General features: G+C 44.6%; 1 protein-coding gene across 1 annotated transcript in view; it reads right to left on the reverse strand.

The window, feature by feature from the left end:
• The window catches only part of LOC144679444 (eukaryotic translation initiation factor 3 subunit E), a 140920-nt gene extending 129662 nt beyond the window's left edge, over positions 1-11258 (reverse strand). Inside the window, exons 1-3 of the mRNA XM_078539827.1 lie at positions 11101-11258; positions 7406-7523; positions 2436-2553 (exon numbers count right to left, since the gene is read on the reverse strand). Of these exons, the coding sequence (XP_078395953.1) occupies positions 2436-2553; positions 7406-7523; positions 11101-11190 (326 nt within the window). The 5' untranslated portion in view covers positions 11191-11258. The remainder of the gene's footprint in view (positions 1-2435; positions 2554-7405; positions 7524-11100) is intronic.
• Positions 11259-12642: the final 1384 nt, after the last annotated feature.

The raw sequence follows: 12642 nt of genomic DNA on the forward strand, positions 1-12642 counted from the left end.
ACTAGTAACACAGCTTGTACTCAAATTACATGAAGTTTAAAAGAATGAGTTTCAGTAGCTGGTGGTATGTAGCAGCACAGGGTGCAATCTGTGTTTGTGACTTCAAGAAGCAGTAAGCTTCAAATCTGCACTCCCCATTTTTCAACATGTCCACACAGAAAAGGAGGAATGTGTAAGCAAAGACACTATCATGTACTTCATAAGAGCTCATTGTTGAGTAGCCCCAAACCAGAGGGTATTATAGCGTGGAAACCAAATTTGGGTGTGCCGGTTGGTGAGAAGGGTGGAGAAAGTGAATAACATTGAGCCAGAATATCAAATGTGGAATAATAGGACAAACGTCAGTTCATTAGTTCTAAAAGGCTTAGAGTGTGCATGGACAGCAATTTAATTACCTCAGTCTTTAACTGAAAAAACAGGCAAAACTTCCAAGCTCAGAAATGCTCCAATCCTTAACAGTCCTCATGCAAGAACTCCAGGCTATTGATCAAACATTGCAATCTGTTATTCAACCCTAAGTTGCTTTTTTAATATATAAAATATATTTTGATCTCTATTAGAGTACAGAGTAAATTTCAGAATTTGCCAATGATACCAAACTTGGAGGTGCAGCAAACAGTGAGGATTGTACCAAATGATTGAAACAGAACAAAAATAGGCTAGTAGAATGTGCAGAACAATGGCAGATGGAATTTAATACAGAGGGGTGTGAGGTGATACATTTAGGAGAAAGAATAGCGAGAGGTAATATAGACTTAATGGCACAGTTCTTAGGGTGCAGGGTAGAGGGGGATCTGGGAGTTCATGTGCATAGATCTTTGAAGGTGGCAAGACATATTGAGAGCAATTAGCAAAGCATGGAATACAAAAGCAGGCAAGTTATGGTGAAGCTTTATAAAGCTCTGGCTAGGCCACAACTAGAGTAGCGTCCCCAGATCTGGTCACCACGCTTTAGGAAGGATGTGAGGAACCCCCGAGGGGAGATTTATCAGGATAAAAGCAAAACGCTGCGGATGCTGGGAATCTGAAATAAAAACAAAATGCTGGAAAAACTCAGCAGGCCTGACAGCATCTGTGGAGAGAGAAACAGAGTTAACGTTTCAAGTCCGTACGGCCCTTCTTCAGACCTGCTGAGTTTTTCCAGCATTTTCTGTTTTTATTATAGGAGATTTATCAGAATGGTTTCAGGGATGGAGACATTTTACTTACAAGGCGAGGTTGGAATTATGACAGAATTAGCTTTGACCCTATCACCTGCTGGTAGAAGGACTAGGGGGCACAGATTTAAGGTTTTGGGAAAGAGTTGCAAAAGGGATGAGAGGAAGAGCTTTCTTTTTATATAGCAAGCGGTAATGACCCGAAACCTGCTGCCCGTGAGAGTGGTGGGAGCAGAAACAATCAATGATTTTAGAAGGAAATTGGACGGACACTTGAGCAAAATAAACTTGCAGGGTTATGAGGATAGAGGGAATGGATTGCTCTGCAGAGCCAGGATGGACTCAGTGGGCCAGATGGCCTCCTCCTGTGCCATATGACTAATTGGAACCTACTGGCTTCATTGCTATAACTACACTGCTTCTCTCAAAAATTAATTCTGATATTTTATTTAAGCCAATTCATGTAATTGAAGAATTAAAAACAAATTCATCAAAATTTCTTTGAATTGACTATATTGGGATGTAAGGGCAAATAAGGGTTTATTAAAACATGTCTGGATGGTTTGTGATTGATAGAAATGGAAAACTGCAGGATGATGATTGTACAGATCATGGCCATTTATAGACGGGGAGAATTGTGGATATATAGCACTTTCACATTACATGCTCAATAAAAATAATCAAATAAAAAGTACTAATTCAATATGCCTAGATAGTAAGTCACGCCCACTTTTACTAGCTACAAATGCCGATGTACCGAATTTGTTCTGATAAAAAATGCATTGTGCAGTCAGTTTACAAGCACACGTCAACTGTGCTTGGGTCAAGCATCTGTACACCCATCAGCGGCTCTCAACATCCAACCACACCTAGACAGATAAATCCATTTGTGGCAATGGAAGAGGAAATGGTGAGTGGTACAATTTGCATATTTGGATTTGTAATATATAAAACACAACTCCAACACACGAAGGACATGCAGAATGCAACGCCTCAATCAGGGAAACATTTTCTGCATCTGTAATCAATTCTGTGCCCCAGCTTTCATTACTGATTATCTACTGCTAAATATCATGCATATACAAATGTGTCACAGATCTCCAAAGTGTCAGGTAGGGCAAGACCTAAACTGAGATCACCAGAGGAGCAGCTGATCAGATCAAAAAACTGGTACGTAGATTATCTTTATTTATCTTGGCATCATTTGTGTAGAGAAATGATGACAAACTGTCTGTGCTTCCAATTACATGTATGTAGTGTGGTTTCATGTCTGCCTACCTGGTCGATTGCATTTGCCTCGTAGTTTCTGGATCCTCAAACATCTTTACAATTGGTTCAGTTTCGGACTGGAGCTGTTTCAGCTGAGCAACCACAGTGGTGCGCTTCTCTCTCAGAGCTGAGAATTCAAACAGATTGCTTTCACTCAAATGTTCATAGGTGCGCATTTATACAAGGCAGTGTCTTCAAATTAACAGGGGTTTTTAAACTTCTCCTGGAATCTTTTTAAAGATTAGACACAAGTTGTAGCTATTTGGGGGACATAGAAAGGAAAGTACTTTCAAGGTAAAATTCTCTTCTCTCAACATCCCACCTCCTCCCTGCAAAAAAAAATTGCTACAAGCTTTCATAAATTGAGAGAATGTGAATGTTCCACATTCATTTCCCATCTACAGGATTCACCATTTGTCTATTCAAGTTAGCACTAAGGCACTCAACTGATGCCCTGCCCTAAACTTCTCTCAACCACTCTGGTCTCAGAACATGCCAATTGCCAGTATGATCTGGTCACTCACCGGGCTTAGCCATGACTCAGTGGGTATTTCTTGCTTGAGTGTCACTCCAGAGACTAAGCAGAAGACCCAGGTTGACATTCCCAGTGCAGTGCTGAGAGGGTACTGCACTCAGAGGTGCCATTTTTCAGGTACGACGTTAAACTGAGGCCTCGTCTGCCCCCTCAGGTGGGCATAAAAGATCCCATGGAATTTTTCAATGGAGAGCAGAGGAGTTGTCCCCTCAAAGCAAAATCATTAAACAGGTCATTTGGTCATTAGCATACTGCTGTTTGCGGGAGCTTTCTATGTGCAAAATTAGCTGCTGTTTCCCCTACATTACAACAGTGACTACATTTTAAAAGTACTTCACAGGTTGTAAAGCGCTTTGAGATGTCCTAGGGACACGCAAGGCCATATTCTTTTATTATAGCCAACAATTAAAAGGATTCAATTATAATTCCTGGACATAAAGAAGCAAATTATGGTGAGCCAGCCAGAACAATTACTGCTCCTTTAGAAGTGCATTTTTTAAATTTACTTTGTGCTCAATATTATTAAAAAATCCCCCCTTGCCTGTGTGGAAGTATCAAGGCTATACATCGAGAAACTGCACATCTTCATATGGGTGACTAATGCACATCATCCTGGTTTTCACTACAGCTTGGAATACAGAAATATTTTATTACAGTGCTTCTGTGACAGTGTAATCAAGTAAAGTGTGAGATCAATCATGCTTAGAACTGCTTGCAGTGTCTCTAAGTGCACTGAAAACCACTCATTCTATTTATTGGATCTGAAATAAATAAAATAGCAGTTAGGGCATTTAGAGTGTCTGCTTTGCACAGGTTTCTCGCACTGATTATCCATATTTGCCATTAGATATTTTATGCTGAATACTTTTAAGTCTTTCAATCTTCAGGCAGCAGTAATGATGAGAATTAAACACTAAAACAAGCCAGAAATCAGGGCCTTGAGACCTACAAGCTACTGATCAGAAGACCTGGCTGCCAAAATAAGAATGGGGAAAACAACAAAGCCGTTATGTGCTTCTTAAAGGCAGGTGCAGTTCACAATTCGAAATGCATCTCCATAAACCCACACAACAGAAGGCTGGGGCTAGGGAAGAGTGCAGCTCAAATCAGAACCACAGCCTCGGAATTAAAAACTGGCACATGTCCACAGTGGCTCAGTGATAGGAAGAAAACCACAGAGCAGCAAGCAACATTGGATCACCAGGCCAGGAGAATGCCACCTAGCTCTTTCGCTTTGGAAGGTTTAAGACCAGAGTGTAAATAAATGCAATGAGGGAATCTCCACACAGATACTGGAGAGGATCTTCTCCACTGTGCACAGAGAATGGATTCTAACACCAGCTTGAAACAGAGAAATTCAATGCAGATCTTCCTCAATACCCACAGCAGTAGTGGTAGATCTCGGGCGGATTCAATGTTACTGTTTGAAGAGCAGGGACGTTTTCCTTAGGGTCCTGGCCAATATTTATCACCTCAACCAAAACCTAAAAACCAATTATCTGATTATCACATTGCTGTTTGTGGGATCTTGCTGTGCACAAACTGCTGCATTTCCTACATTGAAACAGTGACTTTATTTATTCGTTGACAGGATGAGCTTTTCTCGCTAAGCCAGCATTTATTTCCCATCCCTAATTGCCCTTAAGATGGGAGATGAGCTGCCTTCTTGAACCGCTGCAGTCCATGTGGTGTAGGTACACCCACAATGCTGTTAGGGAGGGAGTTCCAGGATTTTGACCCAGCGACAGTGAAGGAACGGTGATATATTTCCAAGTCAGGATCGTGTGGGGCTTGGAGGAGAACTCACAGGTGGTGGTGTTCCCATGTGTCTGCTGCCCTTGTGCTTCTAGGTGGTAGAGTTTATAAGTTTGGAAGGTGCTGTCAAAGAAGCCTTAGTGAGCTGCTGCAGGGCACCTTGTAGATGGTACACACTGCTGCCACTGTGCGTTGATAGTGGAGGGAGTGAATGTTTAAGGTGCTGGGTGGAATGCCAATCAAGTGGGCTTCTTTGTCCTGGATGGCATCGAGCTTTTCGAGTATTGTTGGAGCTGCACTCATCCAGGTAAGTGGGGAGTATTCCATCACACTCCTGACTTGGGCCTTGTAGATGGGGGACAGGCTTTGGGGAGTCAGGAGATGAGTTACTTGCCACAGAATCCCCAGCTTCTGGCCTGCTCTTGTAGCCACAGTATTTATATGGCTGGTCCAGTTCAGTTTCTAGTCAATGGCAACCCCCAGGATGTTGATGACTCCAATTCAAAAGTACTTCATTGGCTGGAAAGCTCTATGAGACATCCGGCGATTGAGAAAGGCGCTAGATACATGTAAGCTCTTTCTGTTTAATACAAGTTACCTACACAACAAATATGGTTAAGGAGGTGGACGGATACATTCCTAATGTATTATTTTTCATCCATCCACCAATGGGCTCTGAATATCTAATCAGCAAAAGGGCACCCCTCATCAATCCACAGACAGAGCATTCTTCTACCTGGGTAACAGGGAGATAATGACTCCTGAACTAAAACAGTCCAGAGCCCTGTTTTTTCACGACATCACTAACGGTACAACTGAACAGAGTTGGGTGTGGGGGGAAACATTTCAGAGAAGAGCCAGATGTAGAGCACCAGATCATTAGAGATCAATGGGTACAGCCTCTGCAAAGTCAAGCATACTAACAAACAGCTCAATAGCTAATCCATTTGGGCTCATCTCCAAATTCTCCCAACAAGCCTGTCCATTCATTGAAAGGATGCATGGGGAGAGTAGAGAGAGTCCTCCAATGAAATCGATAAGATTTGTGTTAACAGGGCTTTTTTTTCTTTATTCTTTCATGAGATGTGGGCATTACTGGTAGGCCCAGCCTTTGTTGGCCATCCCTAATTGCCCTTGAACAGAGTGGCTTGCTAGGCCTTTGCAAAGGGCAGTTAAGAGTCAATCACATTGCTGTGGGTATGGAGTCACAAGCCAGTCAGGTTGGGTAAGGACAGTAAAGTGAAGGAAGTGAAGAAAGGGTTTTTCTTAAAATAACAATCAATGATAGTTCCATGGTCCCCATTCCTGAGAGTAGCTTTCAATTCTACAGTCTATTAACCGAATTCAAGTCCCACCAGCTTCCGTGGCGGGATTTGAACCCATGCCCCCAGAGTAATAATGAGCCTCTGGATTACTAATCCAGTGACATTACCACTATACCACCATCTCCTCCGAGAGATTGATAGATATGGAGCAAAGGTGTGGGGTCTAAATAGATTTGAGATACAGATCAGCCATGATCCAACTGAATGGTACAAGTGGTTTGTAGAGTGAATGGCCTCCTCTTGTCCCAAAGTGGCTGAGATTTACTAATACTGTCTCCTCAGCTCTCCTCAGTACAAAGTTGTGTTGAATCTTTCTTCATCAACAGTGAGGTTATTAAGTGACCCTGTGAATGGCAAGATTCTATGGTTTTCAGACCACCATGACTGAAAATAATTCAAGTCACGCGTACTAGAAACCATCTCCTATCCCACAAGTTTGTGAAAAATGCCAAGGATGGAGGACGATGTTGACAAGAGGCTCATGGGCACATCACAGACCAGCTATTTATTGAGGGCAAAGGAACCTCAATGGTTGACATAAGCCTTTGAAGTGCCTGACAACATGCACACATCTGCATCGGTACCACAACGCACAGTGACAGTGTGTACCGTCTACAAGATGCACTGCAGAAACTCACCAAGGTTTGTTAGACAGCATCTTCCAAACTCACGACTGCTACCATCTAGAAGGACAAGGGCAGCAGATGCATGGGAACACCATCACCTGGAAGTTCCCCTCCAAGCTACTCACCATCCTGACATGGAAATATATCACCGTTCCTTCACTGTCACTGGATCAAATCCTGGAACTCCCTTCCTAACAGCACTGTGGATGTACCTACACCACATGGACTGCTGCAGTTCAAGGCGGCAGCTCACCACCACCTTCTCGAGGGCAACTTGAGATGGGCAATAAATGCTGGCCTAGCCAGCAACACCCACATCACATGAAATAATTTTTTTTTTTTAAATGCTGTACTACTGTATGGTCAACTCCAAGGCTTGTCACATAGGTCAGCTTCCTTCTCTTATTCCTCCTCAGGTTGGATAGTGATTGCTGCAGCTGGTGCAAGAAGTAATGCAGCTGTCTACAACATCACATTTTATACTTGGCATTATAATATATTCCATTGACCATGCAGAAGTGGTCATGCAATGGCTAATTCATCATTGTATAGCTGAAAAGTTAGTTACATATCTAACCCAAATACAACTCTAGTGGAATAAAAGTTAGAAATCCACACCAGTGTATTTCTAGGGGGCAGGTCATGAATGGATTTCATTCACAAAACCACCGCTTGTGAATAGCAAATATTTAACATTCTAAACCCTGAATTACACTGAACGTATTGCATACAACTCACCTTGTGGAATTTCTTTATCAGGGTACAAGTTCTTGTACACATCCATAGCAAAGTCAACCATGTTTGTGTCACTAAGAAGATCCAGCTTCCCTTGGAGGAGTTCCTTTTCATTGTAAATCTGAAATCAAAATGTGCCAAATGTTAGGACAGAATTCTTCAAACTTCAGCTGGTACTCAGACCACAGCTCGAGTTCTGTGTCCAGCTACCTTAACTATTAATTCATCAGCCCAGAAACTATACACCATAAGATCAAAATTGGTCATTAACTCCCCTAATGGACCATGATGTGAGTGTGCAAACGAACCCTCAGAAGCAGCAAAGTGCCAGTGATCAGTGCTGGATTAACTGAATTCAGGTAGGCAGCAGATTGTGCAGTCAAACTGATTGGCGTGCCTCCAGGTTAACAAAGGGATAACAAAAAATCAGCTAGGCATCCCATTCCTGACAGTCAAGCAAAGATCCCTGCTCCCTGTTGTTTGGGCAAGGGGATTGAATGAGGGCGGGGTGGACTAAAAATGTATATTTACAAATCCTTGAAAGTGGCAGGGTAAGTTGATATGGCAGTTAAATTGTATGGTGTACTTGGCTTTGTAAATAGGGACATTGAATACAAAAAATAAAACTACACGAACCTTAATAAATCATTAGTCAGGCCTCAGTCAAGGTGAGAGTTTTCCCACAGACAAACAGCATGCCAACACTCTCTGCCTATGGGCACCTGGGTGAGGTAGCAGAGGCCTACTGGAAATCTGTAGAACTGTACACCTACTGTAGTCACCTCAGCAGACCACAATGCAATGAGACTAATCATTTATATATACCGTGGATCATAAGCTCCCTTCTCCTGTGAAAAATTATATACGGCTCTTAATGGCAACAATAGAATTGAGCTAGACTTTGTTTTCACAATGTGAAGAAACTTCTCATTTCCCTTCCAGTTCTACCATTATTTTAAATCTATGACCTCTGGTTATCAATCCATTTGATAGAGGAAACAGTTTCTCCCTACTTCCTCTATCAAAGCCTTTCAGAATTTTGAAGATCTTGCCTCAGCCTTCTCTACTCTAAGAGCAATTGCAGATTCTCCAAACTCAAATCTCTCATCCCTTGTATCATTCTAGTAAATCGCCTCTGTGCCCCTTCAGAGGCCTTGACATCCTTCATAAAGTGTAGTACTCAGAATTTTACACAATAATCTGACCCCCAGCATCCACAGACTTTTGGGGACATTTTTCAAATTAAAGACATTATTATTATCTAGGGGAGGCGGTGGCACAGTGGTATTGTCACTGGGCTGGTGATCCAGAGGCCCAGAGTAATGCTCTGGGTACCCGGCTTCGAATCCCACCACAGCAGATGGAATTTGAATCCAATAAATGATTCAATATCTGGAGTTAAAAGTCTAATGATGACCATGAAACCATTGCCGATTATCCTAAAAACCTATCTGGTTCACTGATGTCCTTTAGGGAAGGAAATCTGCCATCCTTACCTGGTCTGGCCTACATTGAACTCCAGATCCACAGAAATATGGTTGACTCTTAAAAATGCCCTCTGATGGGCAATAAATACTGGCCTAGCCAGCAACGCCCACATCCCACAAATGAATAAAAAAAAATTGAAAAATATTGGCTCAGCTAATACTGCTAGAGGCTCCATCACACTCACATTGTGCAATATAAGATCTAACATGATATACTGGAAAGACTGAAGCCATTGTTTGCCCCTCCAAACTCTTCCCTACCTACCGATCCTATCCTTCTCCTGGGCAACAGTCTGAAATTAAACCAGTCTGTTCACAACCCTGGTGTTACACTTGATCCTGTGATGAGCTTTCAACCTCATTCAGCCATTAGTCAGACTGGCTATTCCACCTCCATAACATCGCTTGACTTTGTCCCTGTCTCAGCTCATCTCATTCATGGCTTCATTACATCTAGACTTTACTATTCCAATGTCTCCCACATTCTACCCTCCATAAACTTGAGGATATCCTAAACTCTGCTGCCCATGTCAAAACTCGAAGCAAGTCCTGTTCACCTATCACCGCTGTGCCCACTGAACTATAATTGCTCCAGTATGTCATGGCTTATGTGCTCCTATATGCTTCAGAGAATTGGACAACCTACACCAGGCATTTCTCAAGCACTGGAGGACTACCATTGGCAGTGCCTTCACAAGATCCTCCAAATCCAGTGGAAAGGATGGTAGTCCAACAGCAGCACCCTCTCTCAAGCTAACATGAGCAGCACTGAGATGCTAATCACTTAAATGCAGCTCCGCTGGGCAGGCCATGTCATTTGACACCAGGCACCTGAAGAAACTCCTCGACCTAGAACTCATTCATGACAGGAGACTCCCAGGAGGAAATGCTTTAGGAATGTCCTCAAAGCATCCAAAGAGAACAAACACCCCCACCGGCTCAGACCCTGGCTTGTGACCGACCAAATTGGAGAAGACTCATTCAGGAAGGCACCAAACACATCAAGAAACTTTGCCAGGAACATACAGAGTCAAAGTTGAGGCGGACAGAGCACACAAATATCCCAACAACCCAGCCATCTGACCCTCCAAGCACCCACACGTGACAGTCTGCGGATCAGCTATCTCAGAATCCATCAAACCAGTGTGAAAGCAAGTCAGCCTGGATCCCAAGGACTCAAGAGAAGGTGGCTCTACCTTCAGTTGCCTAGGCCCCAAGCTCTGGAATTCCCTCCCTGCACATCTCCACTTCTCTACTGCTCTCTCCTCATTTAAGACATTTGCTAAAGGCTATCCCTCTGACCAAACTTTTGGTCACCTGACCTAGTATCTCCTAATGTGACTTGGTGTCATACTCTGTTTGATAATGCTCCTGTGAAGTACCTTGGGGCGTTTCATTAAACTAAAAGTGCTGTATAAGTTGTCGCTGCAACGGAATAACCCAAGCAACGTTAAATCATGCTGCCAAGGCCCATTATCCTGCAAAGTTTAAAACTACAATCAATCCAACCTGTATCAACTGAGTCCAACAGACTGTTTGAAGGTGTGGTACAGTTCATACAAAAGTTTTTTTTTAAAAAAAAAACACAAATAAGGCATTTCCATGTGACACACCGAGGAAGCCCTACATTGTCAGAGGTACCAACTTACAGATGAAAACCAAGGCCCGTGTCAAGTGGATGTGAAAGATCCCATGACACTGTTCTGAAGAGCAGGGGAGCTCTCCCCAGTATCCAGGCCAATATTTATCCCTCAATCGCCGTCACTGAAACACAATCTGGTCATTATGACATTATGGTTGGTGGGATCTTGCTGTGTGCAGAACCGGCTGCTGCGTTTCCGACATTTGAACAGTGGCTACAGGTCAAAAAGTACTTGTCTGGCGGTCAAGCGCCTCGGGACAGGGAGGGGGGGGGAGGGGGTAAGAGGGAGAAGTTGCGGCGAAACGTCCCCCACACTCGGAGCCTTCCTCAAGAGCAGGGAGATCCGGAGGGAATAAAACCGGATGGTCCGCTGTAAGAGAGGAGGGTTATAACCCCAGGCCCAGGCCTTGCAGAGGGCCCGGGGCGGGCGGCTCGGTCCAGGCCCAGGCCCAGCTTCCAGTTCACGTGCGGGGCGCTGAGAGGCCTCGGCCTCGGGTTCGGGTTCGGTGCCGCTGCCGGGGCCCCCGAGCGGTGTGTGCGTTGCGAGGGGAGCAGGCCCGAGACTTTACCTCTTTAACCGAGAGGAACTCGAGCAGCGGGAAGACCAGGTGCCGGTCCAGGAAATTCGCGATCCGCATCGTCAGGTCATAGTCCGCCATCTTGGCAAAAAAAAAAGGGATTCAAACCGCCGCAACTTTATTAACAGGGGCTGTCGGCGGACACGATATCGGGGGCCCGCCCACCAGCCCCGCCCCTGCCCCTCTCCCGACCCCGCCCACCCGCATGGCCCCGCCCCTCGCCCACACTCATGGCCCCGCCCCTCGCCCACAATCATGGCCCCGCCCCTCGCCCACCCTCATGGCCCCGCCCCTCGCCCCAGCTCCTCCCCTCTCCCTGTCAATCAAACCCAGCTGCGACTTGTTGTAAAGCTTCACACTATTGAGCAGGTGTAGAAGCCATTCAGCCCGTCGCCACGTGTCTTTCACAGGCTGGTGAAATGTGTTACAGTTCACTCAGGGAGAGTCCGAGTGGCTGTGATAACATACACTTTTTGCAGTTGCAGCCTGGAGCTATGGGTGGTGACCTTAGAGGCTCCAACCTTCTTTCTATCACACGGCTGACCAGGAACCTGTCCCGCTCTTACCGCCTGCCTTTGGCGTGTGATGGGAGGATTTGCAGGTTCATGGGAACACGCCTTCCTTGAAGTCCCGGAGTGGGACTCGAACCCAGCGCTTCTGGCTCAGAGGCAGGGACACTGCCCACTGTGCCACAAGACCTCCAGCAGCTTGCATTTATGTAGATGGATTTAATTAAGTTAAATGTGGCATTTCACTGGAGTGTTATCAGACACTGAGCCACATAACGCTATATTAGGGAAAATGACCAAAAGCTTGGTCAAGGAGGCAGGTTGTAAGGAACATCCAAAAGGCATAGAGAATATTAGGGAGGGTATTCCAGTGCTCTGCACTTTGGCAGCTGAAGGCATGGCCACCAATGGTGGAGTGGTTAAAATCACGGGAGACGTAAGAGGTCATACGAACATACAAATTAGGAGCAAGAGTAGGCCAATCAGCCCCTCGAGCCTGCTCCACCATTCAATAAGATCATGGCTGATCTGATTGTATCTCAACCCCACATTCCTGCCTACCCTCCATAACATTTCACCCCATTGTTAATCAAGAATCTCTCTAGCTCTGCCTTAAAAATATTCAAAGACTCTGCTTCCACCGCCTTTTGAGGAAGAGAGTTCCAAAGACTCCAGACCCTCTGACAGAAAAGATTTCTCCTCATCTCTGTCTTAAATGAGCCACCCCTTATTTTTAAACAGTGACTCCTAGTTCTTGATTTTCCCACAAGAGGAAACATTCTCTCCACATCCATCTTGTCAAGACCCCTCAGGATCTTATATGTTTTAATTAATTAGCCTCTTACTCTTCTAAATTTCAGTGGACACAAGCCTAACTTGTCCAGCCTTTCCTCATAAGACAACCCGCCCATTCCTGGTATGTCTGGTAAACCTTCTCTGAACTGCTTCTAATGCATTTACATCTTTCTTTAAATAAGGAGACCAGCACGGTACACAGTACTCCAGATGTGGTCTCACCAATGCC

Source organism: Cetorhinus maximus, chromosome 4, assembly GCF_964194155.1.
Source record: "Cetorhinus maximus chromosome 4, sCetMax3.hap1.1, whole genome shotgun sequence".
NCBI lineage: Eukaryota > Metazoa > Chordata > Chondrichthyes > Lamniformes > Cetorhinidae > Cetorhinus > Cetorhinus maximus.